This window comes from Rattus norvegicus, chromosome 2 (genome assembly GCF_036323735.1).
Source record: "Rattus norvegicus strain BN/NHsdMcwi chromosome 2, GRCr8, whole genome shotgun sequence".
NCBI classification, from domain to species: domain Eukaryota; kingdom Metazoa; phylum Chordata; class Mammalia; order Rodentia; family Muridae; genus Rattus; species Rattus norvegicus.
The window spans coordinates 169,592,295-169,610,545 of record NC_086020.1 but is presented as its reverse complement, the minus strand read 5'-3'; the positions used below and the strand labels follow the sequence as shown (position 1 = coordinate 169,610,545).

The 18,251-nt window shown below is 38.8% G+C and overlaps 1 protein-coding gene across 1 annotated transcript in view; it reads right to left on the bottom strand.

Annotated features, from left to right (window-relative positions):
- Asic5 (acid sensing ion channel subunit family member 5) overlaps positions 1-4,487 on the bottom strand; it is a 28,827-nt gene extending 24,340 nt beyond the window's left edge. The window contains exons 1-3 of the mRNA NM_022227.2: positions 4,475-4,487; positions 3,068-3,179; positions 385-691 (exon numbers count right to left, since the gene is read on the bottom strand). Of these exons, the coding sequence (NP_071563.1) occupies positions 385-691; positions 3,068-3,107 (347 nt within the window). The 5' untranslated portion in view covers positions 3,108-3,179; positions 4,475-4,487. The remainder of the gene's footprint in view (positions 1-384; positions 692-3,067; positions 3,180-4,474) is intronic.
- Positions 4,488-18,251: the final 13,764 nt, after the last annotated feature.

The following is an 18,251-nucleotide window of genomic DNA, read 5'->3' as shown; positions in this document are numbered from 1 at the left end:
TAGTTCTTCCCCATCTGCTCTATTCTACATAGAAAGCCTGGGTTTATAGCTATACTGGGTTTAATAATTATTCACTTACTTATGGATACTCTTTGTCATTTGCAGGCTTAAGTTCAGGAAGGCAGATTATTGAATATCTACTTAACCCTGGAGCTTAGTACTTACCTAGCACATTGCTGCACAAGGGAAGGAGGGAAAGGGAACTGAATGGATGAATGAAAGAATTAGCAAGCTCCTCTACTTTCTTATCTTCGCATTTTAAGTTCGAATTAAGGATGCCAGCGCTTTAAATACTTCATCAGAAAACCTTACGTTAACCATCCAAGTAAATTTATACTTTAATTAATTTTAAAAATCATGATTTAAGCAATAAATTGAGCATACCTGTTCAAGTTACAGAATGTCACAGCCGGGAACTCAATTTTCTCCACATACTGAACTTCTATAGATGTTGTCGTTGGCCACATGAAATAATTGACCAAGCGACTGTAGATTTGCCACACCAAGAGCGAGACAGAGCCCAGCACCACAGACAGCCAGATCACCTTTCGAACCTTGTTCTGGTTCTGGGCAATATTATGTATCCCATGAAAGGAAGTGGAGATGGCAAAGTCATGATCAAACTTCTTCCGGTCAGTTGGAGATGGCAGTGGTCTCTTTGAGAGGTAACGTCTTATCTTTCCTAAGAGTCCTAATGTCCACAAAATAGAAAAATCAAAAACAAAAAACAAGAACCAACAACCAACAACAACATCAAACCAAGTGCATGAGTTAGAAAAAGCTTTTAATAAGTCTTTCTCCCCAAGGAACTACAAAAGCCCCTTGAATTGGGTTAGGCTTTGTTCCCCAAGAGTCCTAAGTGCAATCTCAAGTTCCACAGTTCCATAGCTAATTATTGATATTGGTTGGTAAAGGCCAGTGAGAGTTTTACTAAAATATATTTGATAATGTAAAAAATAGTCATGCAGGATTTCCCTTAGGTTAATCCAGTATAGGGGACTATGGGCGGGGGGGGGGGCAATAAGGGGGATGTATAGGGGGAATACCTGTATAGGGGAGGGGAAGGGGGAGGGGAGGGAATGGGGGCTTATGGACAGGAAACCAGGAAGGGGAATAACTTTTGAAATGTAAGTAAAGAAATATATCTAATAAAAAAAGAAAAATAATATTCATTTGACTCGGTAATCGAAAATGCAAAGCCTCCCCGTCCAGTTAACAGGATGAGATTCATCTGTAATTGGAGGCTTCAACTTCTAGTCTAAGTCTCCTTTCCCGTAACCTAGGCAACTTCAGCCACGCTTGCACTCTCCTTCTGCTTCTTGTATTAATGGACAGCAATAGCATCTGCCTTATAGCTTGTCATGTTAAATAGCATAATGCTTGGAGAGAATTCAGTGCGTAATATAAACCAGTAGAACATTATTAAATGTTTTTACTTTTCTTATAGTGATAGAGCAAATTTTTAAACATTCATGGATTTAAGGAATAATTTACTGCTCCTGCTTCCAAAATGAGTTCTTGGACAAGCAACATGGCTAGATGGCTGTCTCTTACTGGGTAAGCTGATAACTATGCAAGCTTGATGTCCTGAGTCATGTCTTTGAAACATAAAGTAAAGGAGGAAGGAGAGAACCACTTACGTAGATTTGTCCTCTGAGCTCCATACATGTGCAGTGGCTCCTAGGCAGCCAGCACATATCTTACACACACACACACACACACACACACACACACACACACACACACACACATACACACACACGCACACACGCAATACTAATAAAAAAAAACAACAAAAATCTCAGAAACAAAAGAAAGAAGTGAGACTGTAAAAACCTATACATTCTTACAATAAAGTTATTTAAAATTTTAAATCCTTGTTCAATTCAATAAATATCATTTTTATCAACTATGTAGTATTAACATCCTTCCAAAAAGCTGTAATCTTTTCTTATCATTAAGCTACTTTTTAATACCTTGCTAGTCTCTCACCAATACATTGTTTTTAATTTTTTTCCAGTTTGGAATAACATGATATAAATTGCGTTTATCAACATTTTCTAAAGTTTCCCACTTCATGCAATGGGCATGAGCACTCACAAATAATGTTACACTGTTCAAGCTAATACAAACTATGTTGTCATGTTTGTATCAATCTCATGGTCTGGAATTGTACTGTCATCTATAACATCATTGCATAATGTTTCTTTTAATATCAGGTTAATTGGCACATATTTTTTAAACAATTGACAAAGTTTCAGATAAAATCAGAAGGCTGAGAAAAATATTACTCATCAAAATAATCTTAACTGTGATCTATTCTTATGACTCAATCATTGATTAGAAGCATTTGCGAAGACTTTACCCTGATTAAAGAAACAGCTCAGTCCCCCGGAAACTCTCACCTTTCCTACTGAAGGAACATGGGCTATGAGTGAGAAGAGTAATCCAGGAACAAGTCCCTGGCCAGACACAGTATACAGCTGGCTGCAAACACTACCCAAATAATACATTTCAGGTTTACCTTCAGATTTCCTCTCTTTTAATAAGATATAAACATTGACAGGTGTGTTAACTTTACAAAAACATTTCCTACTAGTTGTTAGGAACATTTTTCTTCTAATGAGTATTTCAAATAAATAGAGAACCTACAGGGTGATATAGTCCTGTCAGGAAGCTCAGAACAGGCAGTGCAGACCCACCAATCCACACAGCTGAGGCTTTGAACTTCCCTCACAAAAGTATATTTCACCTGGTGAATATAAGAAAAGTCTTATCATGCAAGTCTGTCATTACAGAAACATTTTAGGAGCACCAGACAAGCATGCTGTCTGGAAACAAAGAAACAGCAAAAGTCAATTGTAACATATAGTAATATTTTTGTAGCATTTTGAGTCCTCTTAAGTTGCTCTTTTGCTACTAAAACTGCATTATTCCTTTTAAAGCTCACAGTTGTTACTGTGACCATAACACTGGGAATCCAGCTCCCCATGGATGGAAACTACCGTGCTCTCTGCTTAGGCTGGTCTTTAGGAATGGCGGGTGTTGCTGTTCAGGGATCTCCTACCTTTCTCGGCGGGCCCTTTTGATTTCTCAGTATGTTCCATGTTTTGCTCTCAGTGATGCCAAGTCCTCTGGGTGCATCCAATTTTTTTTCAATAACAATATCCATTTTGCGCCTTTTATATAAAATACAGCAATTAAGGTTGTAAAATGTGGGGGCAATTTAAATATTTGTGTTGCTATGTTAAGCCTCATGAAGCACTTAATCTGTAAATCAAAAAACACTGACAGAATCAGCTATGGGCATTTATAGATTGGCAAGAGGCCAGTATAGATTAAAACCCAGAAAGCATCGTTGAAAACCCATTTTCTGAACAAAAAAGGTTATTTAATAGTGACCTCTGATCATACCAGTGGATGCCCTCTCTTAACATTTTTACTTAAGACCCAGCTTTATACAAATCAAATTGTGATTGTGTATGTATGTACACACATACATACAGACACACACACACACACACACACACACACACACACACACACACACACACACACACAGGGGAGGGAGTGAAGTATCTTCGTTTTGAAGTTTCTTGAAATTTCTTACATAAAAGAGATACAACTGTAACAGAGTGACCAGTGGATATAGGAAAAATAATAAAATTACAAAAGGAAAGATACCTAGTAAAGAGGAAATGCTAATTAAAATAGTATAAATTTGCCAATTCACGAAGGCCAGCCTTTTCATAGTAACACCTTTGAGAACTTAGCATTAATTTTATTAATAAACACTGGTATGCATCCGCGTGTATAAATGCTGCCATCTGTTGACCAAGCACAGTAATTACATGTGTCTCAGCTAGAGCCTGATAGCTTTGTCATGGTAATATTTCGCAAGCATTTGTTCCCTTCAACATTGGACATCTATTGGGAAACCCCAATACCGTAAGTTGAAACTGGGTTTACATAGTTTGGGTTTGTCAGGAAGTCTCTTGCTTACCCTCCCCCTTATGACTGAAATAAATCTGAATTTTAATTGGTTTGTATAGTTATGATCCCCTCTCCATTTTCCCTCACTTTCTTGTTTGGAATCAAGACCAAGGATTCCCCTCACAGATATGCCTTGTTCTTTTGTAAACCTGGCCTTTTCACTTTCTAAGATACCCAATTAAAGTTAAAGACAGATGCTCACACTTCCCTTCTCTGATGGTGATGGTTGCTGGAGTGAGGGTATGTGACAGAAGATAGACTTGTAAACCTGCCCCACCCCACTTCGCAGTAAACATAAAGAAAGCGACAGAATCACCCAACAAAGTCAGTCCCATGGACACTGAGAGAACTCCGAGCCATCATTATCTCCCTCCCTGCACTTGTTTCGCCAACAGCAAACAATGCCTTATTAATCCTGACAAACAATAAAAGATTAAATCAAACATGCTGGTCAGAAAAGTAGACAGCAAACCCAGCTGACCTTTCACTTAGATTCGGGGCAGGAGCGCTCCTCGGAATCAATGAACACTGTCTGGAGGACTGTATTTATTCTGGCTGAGTCCCAATTCCAAAGATACAATTCACGTTAGCTCTTTAGCTATTGAAGGATAATTTTTTAACTATACTTTTGAAATGTTCACATCTTTTTCATAAAAAGTTTAGTGCTGTTGAGCTGGCATAGCCAGCACAATCTTTGGCCGTTACTCTCTCTTGTTATCAGCATGGTGATGAGATCCAAGCTTCTGCTCAAACTTGTTCCACTACCAAGCCAGGCATTCAGTCATTTGGCTCCTACTTTGCAATTTTGATTTGAAGTAAAAATTTATGTTTTATTTTCCCTTCCTCCCCTTCTCCTCCTCCTCCTTTTTCTCCTCACTCCCTCTCCTTGTCCTACTCGTTCCCTGCTTTCCTCTTTCCTTTTTATATTCAGAACATGTATTTTTTTTATTTTACCTAAAATAGATGTTTGGTTTGTTCTTAGTAACTTTGGAAATAAATTATCAGCTTACCATATGCTTCAGAGAGTAAGTAATTTAATAGTGTATTTATCGATTTGGATCTGAAGTGCAATAAAATTAAAATTGCCAGAAGCAAGTTCTTATAGACTGGAAGTAGAGGTGATGTTTTTGTTACAACATTCTTTACATAAAGACAATTTTAAATTAAGATGACTAATTAATTTTCTTTTAAAAGCCTAAATTTCATGTTGTTAACAGAGGTTATTTTAGTAGTTTGTTTTATATATATATATATATATCAATCAATCAATCTATCTATCTATCTAGCTACCTCTCTCTCTCTCTCTCTCTCTATATATATATATATATATATATATATATATATGTATATGGATGCTAGTTGCTATTCTTGAAATGTCAGTCAGACTGATTATTTTTCTTTTATTGATTAGGAATTTGATAGATACATATACTAATTTTTGGTTAGATCTATTCTCCAGTTCTTCAGTTCCAAATTTCCCTATCTTCCCCTCACCATTTTTTCCATTCAACTTACGTATACTTTTCTAAACCCAGCAAGTCCCCTTAGCTCTGTCTGTCTATGCAAGGGTGTAGGGATGTCCATCAGAGACTGCATCCCTAAAGAGAACTGATTGACCCTCATCCAGGAGCCACCGGTTGCTAAGCGTTTCTTTGCTGGGGAGCATGTGACCTGCCTGAAGCCCCGCCCACATCTATATTGGGATTGGGCCTGGCTTAATCTTTCTTAGGCCTTGTTCACGTACAATTAGATGCCAGAAACATCATGTATATATTCAGTTTTATTTTTATAGGACACAAGTAATAAGAAATTAGTCAATATGCATACCAATATCTAATTAAAACAAATTCACATATCTGAAGTGAAATTGTAGAGAGTGACCTTAGTATTCAAAATCAGCCCTTGTGTTCTGGCTCGAGCCTCGGTTATTTGACAGAGAAGGCAGCTCAGGAACAGGGGCCGACAATGAAAGGTCTAATCGGCTGGACGTTTACCCTGTTTAGTTTACTATCTACTATGCTCATTAGAGAAATAGATAGCAGTAGGAAACAATCTGCAAACCCTTGATGGATGACTAAGAGTTCTCCTTGGACTCTTTTCATTTTTATATCAGAAGAAAATTCTTGTGATATTTCCAACATTTTAGTTTGAAATATGAAAGTTATAGTAAACTGGCTTCTTACAGGAGTGGAATACAGGAACACACGGGTTAGAACACATCCGGTTTGAGGCTCTTCCTGTCGAACAAGACAGGGAACATTTACCAGGGAAAAGCAGCTAGTTGACAAAGAAGAAAGATTTGAACAAGCTTTCAATAAGCACTCTCACTGTCCTTCTGAATGAAACGGCCTCAAAAATTAATAACAGCAGGATTGCAGCCTTCATTCAAGAGGTATGGAGGAAAACCCAAGAAAGGAAACTGCTCCTTGTCAGCAAATATGAAGCTCAATGCCAGCACTTGCCTGAGGGTGGCGCTAGGGCTGACCGGTCTCAGAAAAAAAAACGTTCACACACCCCGACCCAGGTCCCTATTATGGTGTCCTCTTTCTGTCTCACCTAATGTCCCGGTTTAAGGTCCCCATAGGTCACTGGCTATTGTGAAGAGCCTCCCATATATTGTTTTTCATAGTTTGGAATCCCCAGCTTTCTCATGTTTTATTTTAAGGCATCATCTATAAAGATGAAGGAGAAACTAGAACCAAAGATCAATTACCCTGTGCTGATTTATAATGAATGTTGTATCAGAGTCTTACAGGAATAAGGAACAAATTTATATAAGCACATATGACAAAACTATGTGCATCAGCTTCAGAATTCAAGCGAAAGGAAACTAAGCCTGAAACACTACCTCTGAGAACAACAGCTAGAGAAGTGGGACATGCTGAGCGACTTCTTCTGGAAAGAGTTAAAAGCCTCAGAGCCTGCCCCATTTTCTATCCTTCTAACCCACAGTTGCTTCTCCCCTTTCTTTTTCTTTCTTTTTTTCTCTTTTTCTTTATTAACTTGAGTATTTCTTATTTTCATTTCGATTGTTATTCCCCTTCCCGGTTTCCGGGCCAACATCCCCCTAACCCTCCCCCTCCCCTTTCTTAGCCTGCTGCAAATTCCCCTTATCAGGTCAGCATTCAGACCTATGAAAGCCAGACTCACTTGCAGTCACTTCTGTGAGTTTCATAAATGCAGACCGTCAAACTGCTTGAAAAGACTTCACTTTGTACTTTGGTATGTATAGTGCAATATAAAAACATCGTCTCGGCATCTGAGCCATTCTCTCTTCTGTATCTCAAAGGGATTTAACCATTGTCATGGTCTGCTCCTTAAATACTTTGAGTTCTAAAATATCATTTACCAGACCCCTGAAACTCACTTTTCTGTCAGGTCTGTAGAGAAAGGAGGCTGCAATGCTTCTAATTTTATTTGGCCGCTGGCCATGTTCGGTGATGGCGCTACCAGCCTGTGCTTACTTTGACATGTTCATAAATGTATATACCTTTGGCCCTGGGAAAGTATACAATGGGTACACAGATGTGTGTTTTACCTCAGAGTATCACACACACACACACACCCCACTAGATTTACCTTCATTCTTAAGGTATAAGCATTTTGTGTCTTAAGAACCAGAATTTCCCAGAATGAAGAGAAAAGAAGCTCATTCAGGATGCATAGCAGCAGCAGCAGCAGCAGCAGCAGCAGCAGCAGCAGCAGCAGCAGCAGCAGCAGCAGCAGCAGCAACAGCGGTGCAGCCCTATTATTTAAGAGGCTATGTTCAAATGTTCCATAGTCTCTCCCTAGTCCAGGATCTAATCAAGGAGCATAGATTGCAGTTTTCATGTGTGCTTAGTAATATTTAATCCAAAGAGACCTGAAGTCATTCATTTACTTTTTATTTCATTGGTATTTATTTTCAAAAACTCCTGTTGGATGCTTCGCACAGCACATCTTCATGCGGGATTTCCTGTCTCCTTCTTTGTAGCTTCAGGTCAAATATTCATGGTCCACAGGCATCATATAGAGAGACCCAAGGTCTCAGTTTCTCCTGTATTTGATGACTGCAGTTCTTCCACTGGATGGTATATTCCACAGTTTAGTTGTTGTTGTCGTCATTGTTGTTGTTCTGTGAGGACCTCTTCCCTTCCAAAAAGAGTAAGCAAAGTGCAGCCGCATCTGATTTAAGAAAAACAATATCTCCTTCCAAATCATTTTATGCCAAGGTTTTCATGAAATACAAAAAAAAAATTCTTTTTGGTGAGAATTACTCCTATGGTGTTCACGAAATAATAGTACTCAATTTCTATCACTCTTTCTGTATTTGTTGGCTGGGATCTTTTTGTAATGATGTCATTGAAGATATTTGATTTTTGTTCTTCCTGATTAAAAATTGATCGTGTATGTAAATTTATAGACTATTCGATAAGTTTATGCCTTATACCATATTTGATAGTTATTAAATGCAAAACTTTCCTAATTTGTAATTTTCCTGGGAAAATAATTAAAATGAGTTTGCTATATAGTTTTCCATAGAAATTTTTCATAGAAAACATGTTGTGGAAGGAAAATTCTGATCGTTTGTAATGCTAAAGACACTGATTAGCCATCTCAGATACCGTGATCCTTAAGTGTAGAAAAGGAGTTATAACCATTTCAATTCTCATTATTTTAGCGTTTATGAAGAGATAGCAGAGACAATGCATGGACAACAAACTTTAGGATGTTCCTTTTAAATAACTCAATGATTTTATTCATGCATCATTTATACATTTTGCATTTTCATATCAGATGTATTAAAACAAAACTTCTATGTTTCTTGGGTCATAGAAAGGTGAATAACATAATTTCTATTATTTATTATGTGTCTGTTCTACAATTGTAGCCAACAGGATGCTGAACTTGTTTTCTGAACAGAATCGCTGATTTCTATTGTCATGCACTGATTGATGAAAATGCCCATACTTAGATCTTTAAATGTGAAAAACAGCTTTTCTTTGCCTTATACACAGGAGCAAAGAAGACAGAAAAATACTGTATCTGTGACATCATCTTTAACAAACATAACTTAAATGTATACCCTAATTGTTTGTGTGTTTGAAAAGTGCACACCAGAGAAACTATGCTCAGTTTTCTGAAAGCAAACAGCACTTGGGAGAATGCTAATGGGTTTTTAAGTCTTCTCATTCATTAGTCTATGGTGGCCTGCTATTGGCTCAGCCTGTGGGAGGGTTCTGTTTGTCACACAGCTACATCTTGGCCAGGAAGGACACAGCTTGTCCTTTAAAAACTAGGAGGTATTTCACGCACAGTTATCAAAAATGTTCCTGTCATTGGTCAACAGAGGGGGAAGGATTCCACTAATGCTTAACTTGCAGGCAACAAGATTGCAAAATGATGTGTCCATAAGGCATACGACACTTTGGTCAAGGTTATCTGAGAAAAGTTCCTCCAAATATTCACCCAGAAATTTTATGTTTCTTTCTGCTTTCTCAATTCTGAACTTTTAGTTCTGTGAAATAGAACATCTGAGTAACAGTTGCCTGTATTCCAACATCCTAGAACAAAAATATATATTTGCTATTATTGTAGTACATTTTAACATTATTCTAATGAGGATTATAAATTATGTACTTAATGTTTCTTTTGTAACACAAAGCAAAACAAAACTAAATATGACAAAGCAAAACCCAAAGACAGCTTAAAGATGTCAAACTACAAGTTAGAAAAACACAAAACCAAACCAGGGAGGGATATATACTACAAATGAACTTTCGTCATGTGAATTTTCCATATCACAGTGGAACAAGTAGTACTTGCAAAATATCTGTGGTTCTCCAAAATCTCAAAAAATGACCTCAGTTGTGTAGGGTTTTTGCTAGACAGTTCTTCAAGGATGTTGTAATAAGATCTTAATGGAGCTATGACAGTCCTGAATCTAAACACTGGTGTCCTTGTGAGAGATAGAGTGGGAAGCAATGTGAACACCAGGACAAAGAGAAGGGAAGGCAATAGAAACAGACACAGAGATTAGAGCTGTCAGGCTAAAGAGTGAAAGATCTGCTTGAAGCTGGTAGATGCGTGCTAGAAAATATCTTATTTAGGTAAGAGACTTCATTGAAGGTAAGAAACCTGAAAATAGAGACTAGAAAAATGACTTGGTGGTTAGGAGTACCTGCTGCCATGGCTCCTGCCATGTGTACTCATTGGTTGGTTGGTGCTTTAGCCCCTGGGAGCTCTGGTAGGATATGGTTGGTTGATATTGTTGTTCTTCCTATGGGCTTGCAGACCCCTTCATCTCCTTCAATCTTTTCTCTAACTCCTCCATTGGCGTCCCATTGTTCAGTCCAATGCTTAGCTGCAAGGCCATGCACTGAACAGAAATCTAACATGAAGAGAAAGATCTAGAACAGAGAATAAAAGAGAGTAATCAAATAGTATTGCCTTTATTCCCCTGTGATGGAGGAGAACCTTAGAGCATGACACCCACCATATCCCACATCAAAGCCTCCAAGACACTTCAGAAACAATGTGGATGAAGAAACACAAGATGATGCTGCCATTACGAAAACTGGAAGGAAACCATGAGTGATTTCATGCACCAAATATTTATTAGGACCCTACTATATGCTGAACTCCGCATTCAGCTTCATTTGGAACTACATGAATAAGACTCTAATACTGAAATGCATCTCAGAGGAATCCAAACTAAAGGTCCTGGAAGTTGTACTCAAAGAAGGAGCTTTGAATTTGTTCTGTCAAGAAAGACGTAGAAATCTTAGAGGGTTGTGTCATTTCTAAAGGGTCAATTTTGAACTGAATGCATAAAGAGAAAGCTTTGTAAATACATCATTTCTATGAGAAATCAGCCTGTCCTTTCCAAAAGGGATCACTTTAGGTAGACTTGTGTCCCTGCAGCTGTGTAACACTGGCCGATGATCATTTTGAAGGAGTTGGTTCCTGCTACCTCATCTAAAATCCCCTTCAGCCAGTTTACAAAATCCACCGAGCTTTCTCTGTCCCTCAGCAATGTGCAGCTTCTATAAACACTGTTTTCCCTGGAACCCCTCTCTCTCTTCTGAGAAAAGACCTTGGGCCAAACTGTGAATGTGAACCAGACACAAGCAGACCCACCTCAGAACACGCTCAAATTCTACCTCTGACACTTGAGAGATAGTTTGGTGGTTAAAGGCAGTTTTGCTCTTTCAGAGAGCCAAGTTCAACACACAGCATTCACATTAAAGTTTACAACTGCGAGGCCCTTGGTTCTGTGAAGGCTGGATGCCCTAGTATAGGGAAATGCTAGAGCAGGGAGGCAGGAGGGAATGAGTGGATAGGTGAGGGAACACCCTCACAGAAGCAGGGGAGAGGAGGTTTTTGGAGGGGGAAACCTAAAAAGGGGATAACATTTAAAATGTAAATAAATAAAATATCCAATAAAAGATTTAAAAAAAGGAGTACTTGCTGCTTTTACAGAGTTTGCTTCCCAGCACCCATGTAATGCCTGATGTCAAAGGATTTAGATGGCTCTGCTCCTCCTGCTTTGCTGAGTACAATAAGCTTATATCTGTTTCCACTTCTTGTCTAAAGCTGACTTCCACAGATCTAAGACTTCAACATTCCTGGGCTTCACTTCAGAGCATCAAGAAACGTCTTCTTAGGGCCTCCCTGTCACATGCCTGGCCCTAGTGGCTCTCTTAAACTGCACAGAGAGAATCCACAACTCGTTTACTTAGGCTTTCTTCATGACTCTAAAGTCAGAACCACTTGACTGATGCCACACCAGACTTGACTGGGCCCTAGGGATGGAGCCTGACCCCTTTCTTGAATTATATTTGCACAATCTTTTCTTTGCTATTGCTTTTTGGGAGCTTAAAATCCCTCAGGCACTTCCTTCTCACAATTTAGAGTTTTAGGAGAGTGGAGACTTGCCCTAAGGCCATCTGTCTCTCTAGTCTATTCCAGTATTAGGCATCTATCTTATCTCTTTCAGAGCAAGCCTTGACTCCAACATTAAATTTACTTTTGGTCTTTTTCTCCCCAAACTCCGAGTTTCCACGCAGCTTGATCCTTTTTTATTGTAGATTTGCAAACAGATGAGCACTAATAATAGTGGGACGGAGTCAATATTAAGCTGTCTTAAAATATCCTGTGCCAATAAAATTAGTAGAAGCTTTTTAGTTTGGTCTCAGGTATATTTTTAGGAAAAGGGCAGAAAGCAGCCACATTCTTTGCCAAAATACCTCAAGAGTAGTTTTTGATTTTTTGTTTATTTGTTTGTTTTACCTCAGCTACTAATATTATGCCCCTCTGGACCCTTTTGATCTGGGCCTCTATGGTTCTTAGCATTACTGTTTATCGACTTCCTACTAGGATGGCCCACTAGGTCCATTTAGAATATTCAACCATTTCCCTAGTCCAATGTCCCAAATCTTCAACATTCCTCCAAAAACCAGCATGGTAAAGGTTTCGACGCCAATAGCCCAATCCCTTGTACCAACTCTTAAATCACTTCTCAGTTGCTGTGACAAAATAACATAGCCAGGGCAACATCTAAAATAAATCTATAAATGGGGGTTCACAGTTGCGGAAGGCCAGAGTCAGTCGGGGACTATCATCGGATCACATGGCATCAGACAGCCAGGGATGGTACTGCAGCACTAGCTGAGAGCTTACATCCTTATCCACAGGTAAAAGGCAGAGAGCACTGACTGGGAATGGCATGGGCTTTAAAGTCTTCAAAGCCCATCCCTGTCACACACCTCTTCCAAACAAGGCCACACCTCCTTATCCTTCCTAAATCTTCCACCAGTGACCAAGAATTCAAATACATGAGTGAATAGATGCCATTCTCATTCAAACTACTACAAGAAGGTTGTCCTAATACATAAAAACTGCTCTCTGGAGCAGCACTGCTAAATGAAGCAAAAGAATGGCCCTGGCATGGAAAATGTAATCAGTAAATGTCTTCACAAGCTAGAGAAATAATAGCATTCTTATTTATGTTTATCTACGTTTACGGAAATGATCTGTTCAAGGGGCTACGTGGGGAAAGTAGGAGATAGTGTTAGAGAAGATGAGTATGTTTATCTGTTTCTTTTTTGGTTTTGCTTTTGAATACAGGGTATCATGATGTAGCCTTGTCTTGCCTAGACCTGTAGAACTCCTGACCTGGCTTCTTCAGTGGAATCCTAAGTACTTGCTACCATCCCTGGGATGGGAGACAACTTTTAAGGTGTCTAAGCCATTCAATATTTGAAGGGGAGGGTTTGAGAAGACTATATATATATATATATATATATATATATATATATATATATATATTAAAAGCCGGATGCTGGAATATAAGTTATCTTGGGGTAGCTATAATAAAACACCATGACCAAAAGCAGTTTGAGAGGGAGAGGATTATTTCCCCTTCTTCAGCAGGCAACAGCTGCTTGTAACTCCCAGTCTGAATTCCTTAGTTTGAAATCTTTAATGAAAACAACATAATTTTAGTTATCCTATAAGAATGTGTTTATATGATATTTGAAGGTTTCATCATTCCAAGCATGCTAATAACCATTCTACTGTTTTTCACAACAGTGCAGGAGGGCAGTGGGCTCATTAAAGATAATGAATGCATGCAGGTAGTTCATTAAAAGTACATTTCTTCCTTCTTTGTCTCTGCATTTCCTGTTCTAAGGGGAAGTGTCTATCTGTAAGTTCTGCAGCCCATACGGCTATGGAAAATGAACATACAAATCTTACATGATTATGCAGACGGAGAGGCTTCAATTTAAAGGACTCTCATTGAAACAATGCAAGAATTCTGTTAGGGAACCAGTACATGGAACCCACTTTGGGAAGTCCTGAGCCAGAAAGACTGAGCACGACCCATCGCTCAGTCAGAATTGAAACATCACATTTGTTGATTTGCATTTTTCTAAATTGACACGGTTAAATAAATGGGAAGGACAAACACTGTGACTAGTGCCTTGGCTTGAATGAGAAATATCTTTCACAGGCTTATGTGTTTGAACAGCTGGTTCCCAGTTATTGATGCCCATTTGGAGAATAAATAGAACTTTTAGGACATGTAACCTTGATGAAGGAAGTAAGTCACTGGAGGCTTTGAACAACTAGCTCCTCCCACCTCCAGTGCGTATGCCCATCCTCCCTATGCCCTCTTTCTGCCTGTGTATGAGATGTCATTGCTTAGCTTCCTGCTCCTGCCCTCATGTCTTCCCCACCATTATGGGCACCTAGGTCTCTACAACTGTAAGCCAAATTAAACTTTCTTCCTTAAGTTGCCTTTGGTCATGGTACTACTATAGAGAGTACTGAACTATAGATTTATCACCTCATGCACTCTTAAATGTTTAAAAGTGCTAAACTAGCTTGGGTAAAACTGGTCTCTGGACCATCCCTAAATTCCTATAAATCATGACCCTGAGCTAAAGGTTAACTGCTTGACCATTTAACTGTTATCTCTCCACTTCTGTAAACAACGTTTGCCCTCTGCAGATAAATGTCCAGAGCTGCCTTTCTGTATACATCACATTGTATATTTTGCCCTCAAAATCTCAAACTAACTGGAGAATGCTTGTTTCCCACTAATCTGTTTGGGCTGGTCCAACCAGCAGTTAATGAAAACTCCATTTTACTTATTCAGGTCTCTTGGGAGATTTTCTCTTCAAGTACATGTAACAGTACTCTATTATAGCCCATCGACAAAATAACTAATTCAACTACACAGTGATAACTACTGGATTGCTTTAGTGTTGTAATTTTTCTCAAGAGGCAAGAGGAAAAGTAGGAGAAAAGACATTCACTGGAGTCCCTGGTGTTAGAAGAAGGAGCTTGAGCTCTTTGGGTGTTATCTCTTTCACTGCCCTAAGGAACAAGTTCCATTTCCTAAGATGCTGTGGTGTGGTTCAAAATTCCAAGGGCAGCTTAAACATTTCTTTAAGTATGAAGGTGTGACTGAAATACTTCCACTATCGTGTTATATTTTTTCAGAGCCATCTGTTCACAGTGAAGTGGCCCTCCTATCATCTCACAGGTATCTACTCCTGAATTTCATCCTGGAAATGCTTGCTTTGCTAGTGCATCCACAGCCTTTTTCCTATCTCAGAGTGAAATCTTGTGTTTGCACTGTTTGCACTGAACACTCGGAGTTGCTACTATTTACCCTGTTTGGTTGTTCTTTGTATTAATTATTGACTACTTGTTAAAAGGGCACACAAACGGTCATGGAGATGGATGAGTGGGTAAATACACTAGTCAAAGAGGATAACTATCTAAATTTTATTCCGGGGACCAACATGATAGAAGAAGAGAGCTAACTTCTATAAATGTCCTTTGACCTACCCATGCATGCAAAAATAAATAATAAGTAAGTGAAGAATTTTTAAAACACGCAGAGCGGGGGTTGGGGATTTAGCTCAGTGGTAGAGCGCTTGCCTAACAAGCGCAAGGCCCTGGGTTCGGTCCTTAGCTCCGAAAAAATAAAATAAAATAAAATAAAACATGCAGAGGAAGAGAAAAATATCAAGCACGTAACAGTGTCTTTTAGAAAGAAATGTCCTTCTGAAAAGCCAGTGGTTGGACTTTCAGATGAGAAGTTACATCAGGTCAAAAGATGTTAGGGAAACAAACAGGTCTTTGAATTTTTCTAAGAAATATACAAAAAAATATTAAATTCTCTATAAAACAGTAAACCGTTGTAGAAATGCTAGATCTCAGAGCACTGGTTCCCAGAAATAACAGCCATTAAATGAAATAACACCCTTTCCAAATTTAATGAAATGATTGTTTTTAAAATGATTTTTAGATAACATTTTTGAAATTTTGTATACATTTGACTTGGAAATTTATGTGCAGCTCAATCCCTGCAAATGAACTTCCTAGAGTCATAAGCAGCCAGGTAGTGGTAGCGCACACCTTTAATCCCAGCAGTCGGGAGGCAGAGGCAGGTGGATCTCTGTGAGTTCAAGACTAGCCTGGTCTACAGAATGAATTCCAAGACAGCCAGGGATGCATAGACAAACGCTTGTCTTGGAAAGCCAAAAATATAATAATAATAATAATAATAATAATAATAATAATAATAATAATAATAATAGATTTAATCAGGCTCACTGAGTCTAGAAAACCTCTCTAAATGTATAGGGTTTCTCAGAGGACCCTTCACATGCTAGCTGGAGAAGAAAGTACAGAGAGAGTTGTTAATACTGGTTCTCTCACAGGTGAGGACGTAGCCAGGGTTGAACTAAGACATTTTGCAAGTAGAGATAGCTAAACATTTTTCTTATTGTTTTTCTTTGTTTTAATATCTTGCTGTTATTAAAATGCTCGGGGTGGAGGGAGCAATTTAAGGGGAAATAAAGCCAGCTGGAGCTCAAACCGGCAGGTCACACTGTGATTTCTGTCAGGGGAGAGCAGTGGGTACTAGCCTGGTGCAGCTCAGCTCAGGGTCTCCACCTTTATTGTGTCCCTGGTCTCCTTCCTTGGGAAAAGGTGCCAAACACACTGGGCAAGTCTTTTCACCTCAATTAAGTCAATCAAGTTAATACCCCATAGAGATACCCTGAGACCAGTCTCCTAGGTGATGTTAACTTCTGCCAACTTGACAGCATTAATTATTGTTTATCTTGTTAAGAATCTCAGAGATTGTGGCACTTTATTTTATTTTAGAGGCAGTAGAATAGTAAATTTTATGTAATCAGAATTACTTTTAAAACAGATTCATACTATAATCCACTTTAATACCTGAAGTAAAATAAGGGCTGGAAATATCTACACATTACACCTTTATTCTTCCGTAATTTCTATTTTTCTGAAACCAATGTAAAAGGATTAAAAGCAAAATGTAAAAGGTGGTTCATTTATTCCAGCTGAGCAGCAAGTATTTACATCATTTCATATCAGAATTTTAGCTGTTTTGTACCTGATAGCGCTAACATAGGTCAGTAATAGCGAGTCAGAACTAATTCAGAGTCTTCCCGTAAACCTCTATCTCTGGAGATGCTGGGCAGGAGAACTCCAGCTTTCTCCCATTAGTAAGGCATGGACTTCAGTTCACACTCCTGTCGTCATCCAGTATTTCTGTAACTGAGATAAAGGAGACAGAAACACAGGAAAAAGCGTTCATCTGACCTCTTGTTCCAAGGAGAAAGTGGAGGTCATCAGTAGGTCCTTGTGAAAAACACTCTTACAATAAAAGATTACACAAAATGACTCAACCAACTGAGTTGCCATGTGACCCTGTGGCTTTGTACGAGCAAAGCTTAGAACCACGGGTGCTGAGGCCTGTGCTAGCAGTGTCCACAGCTCCTCTGGCTCCGATAAAATATTAATAAGAGTTGGGAATTTGAATACCCTGGATAATCAATTTTGTCACATGAAGTTTGTTTTTGGAGATGAGCCCCCTCAGTCTGGTCTCAGATTCACTCATGTCTGTGCCCTGTCACTCCTTGCCTTTCCGCTGGTGTCTCCTTTGTCCATGTGTCTCTCCAATTGCCTTCGCTTTCTGTATCTCCCTGACTTAGCCCTGATTTATTTTCTCACAGCCTTTTAAAAGAAGAGAATTGGTAAAGATATAACAGAGTCTAATCATTAAGAATTATGTGGCAGTCAGCAAAAGAGAAAAATCACATGAGCAAATGCTTGGCTTGCACGCAGACTCTTTCAGTAAACAGCTGGTGTGGCCTGGGAAAGATCAGTTGTCAGAGGGCAGAATGCAGGAACAAATTGGTTGAAGAGATAAGGTCCCCTATTGATAAACTCAGGAGACTGAGACAGGGAGAGGTTCACGGGTCTTTCAGGATAGTCTGGAGAGACAACGCACTTCCAAGTCAAACACAAAACATAACTGCTAGTTAATTAATAAGCTAATTAATTAATTTAAACCCTCTAGAGAGTCTGATATAGGAAAAATGCATTTTACGCACAGTTTTGCTTTGGTTTTATTTTTACACCTCAGTGTTTTGTAATCATTTATGCAAGCAACTTTACAAACATAAGAGAGTGATAAATTAATCATGAGGTTATAAAAGTTATGGCTTGGATAGGAAATGTTTTCCACAGGTTTATATGCTAAACCTTTAGTACCTGTCCCTCAGTACTATTTTAGGAAGGGCTGGAAACCAGCGAAGTAGGTCACAAAATGCTTGACTTTGGAAGTTTTACCCATTTCTTGTTCCTCATTCTGTTCTTGTTTGCTCTCTGTGTACCAAGGACATGAACAGTATCTTCCATCACACACACACACACATACACACACACAC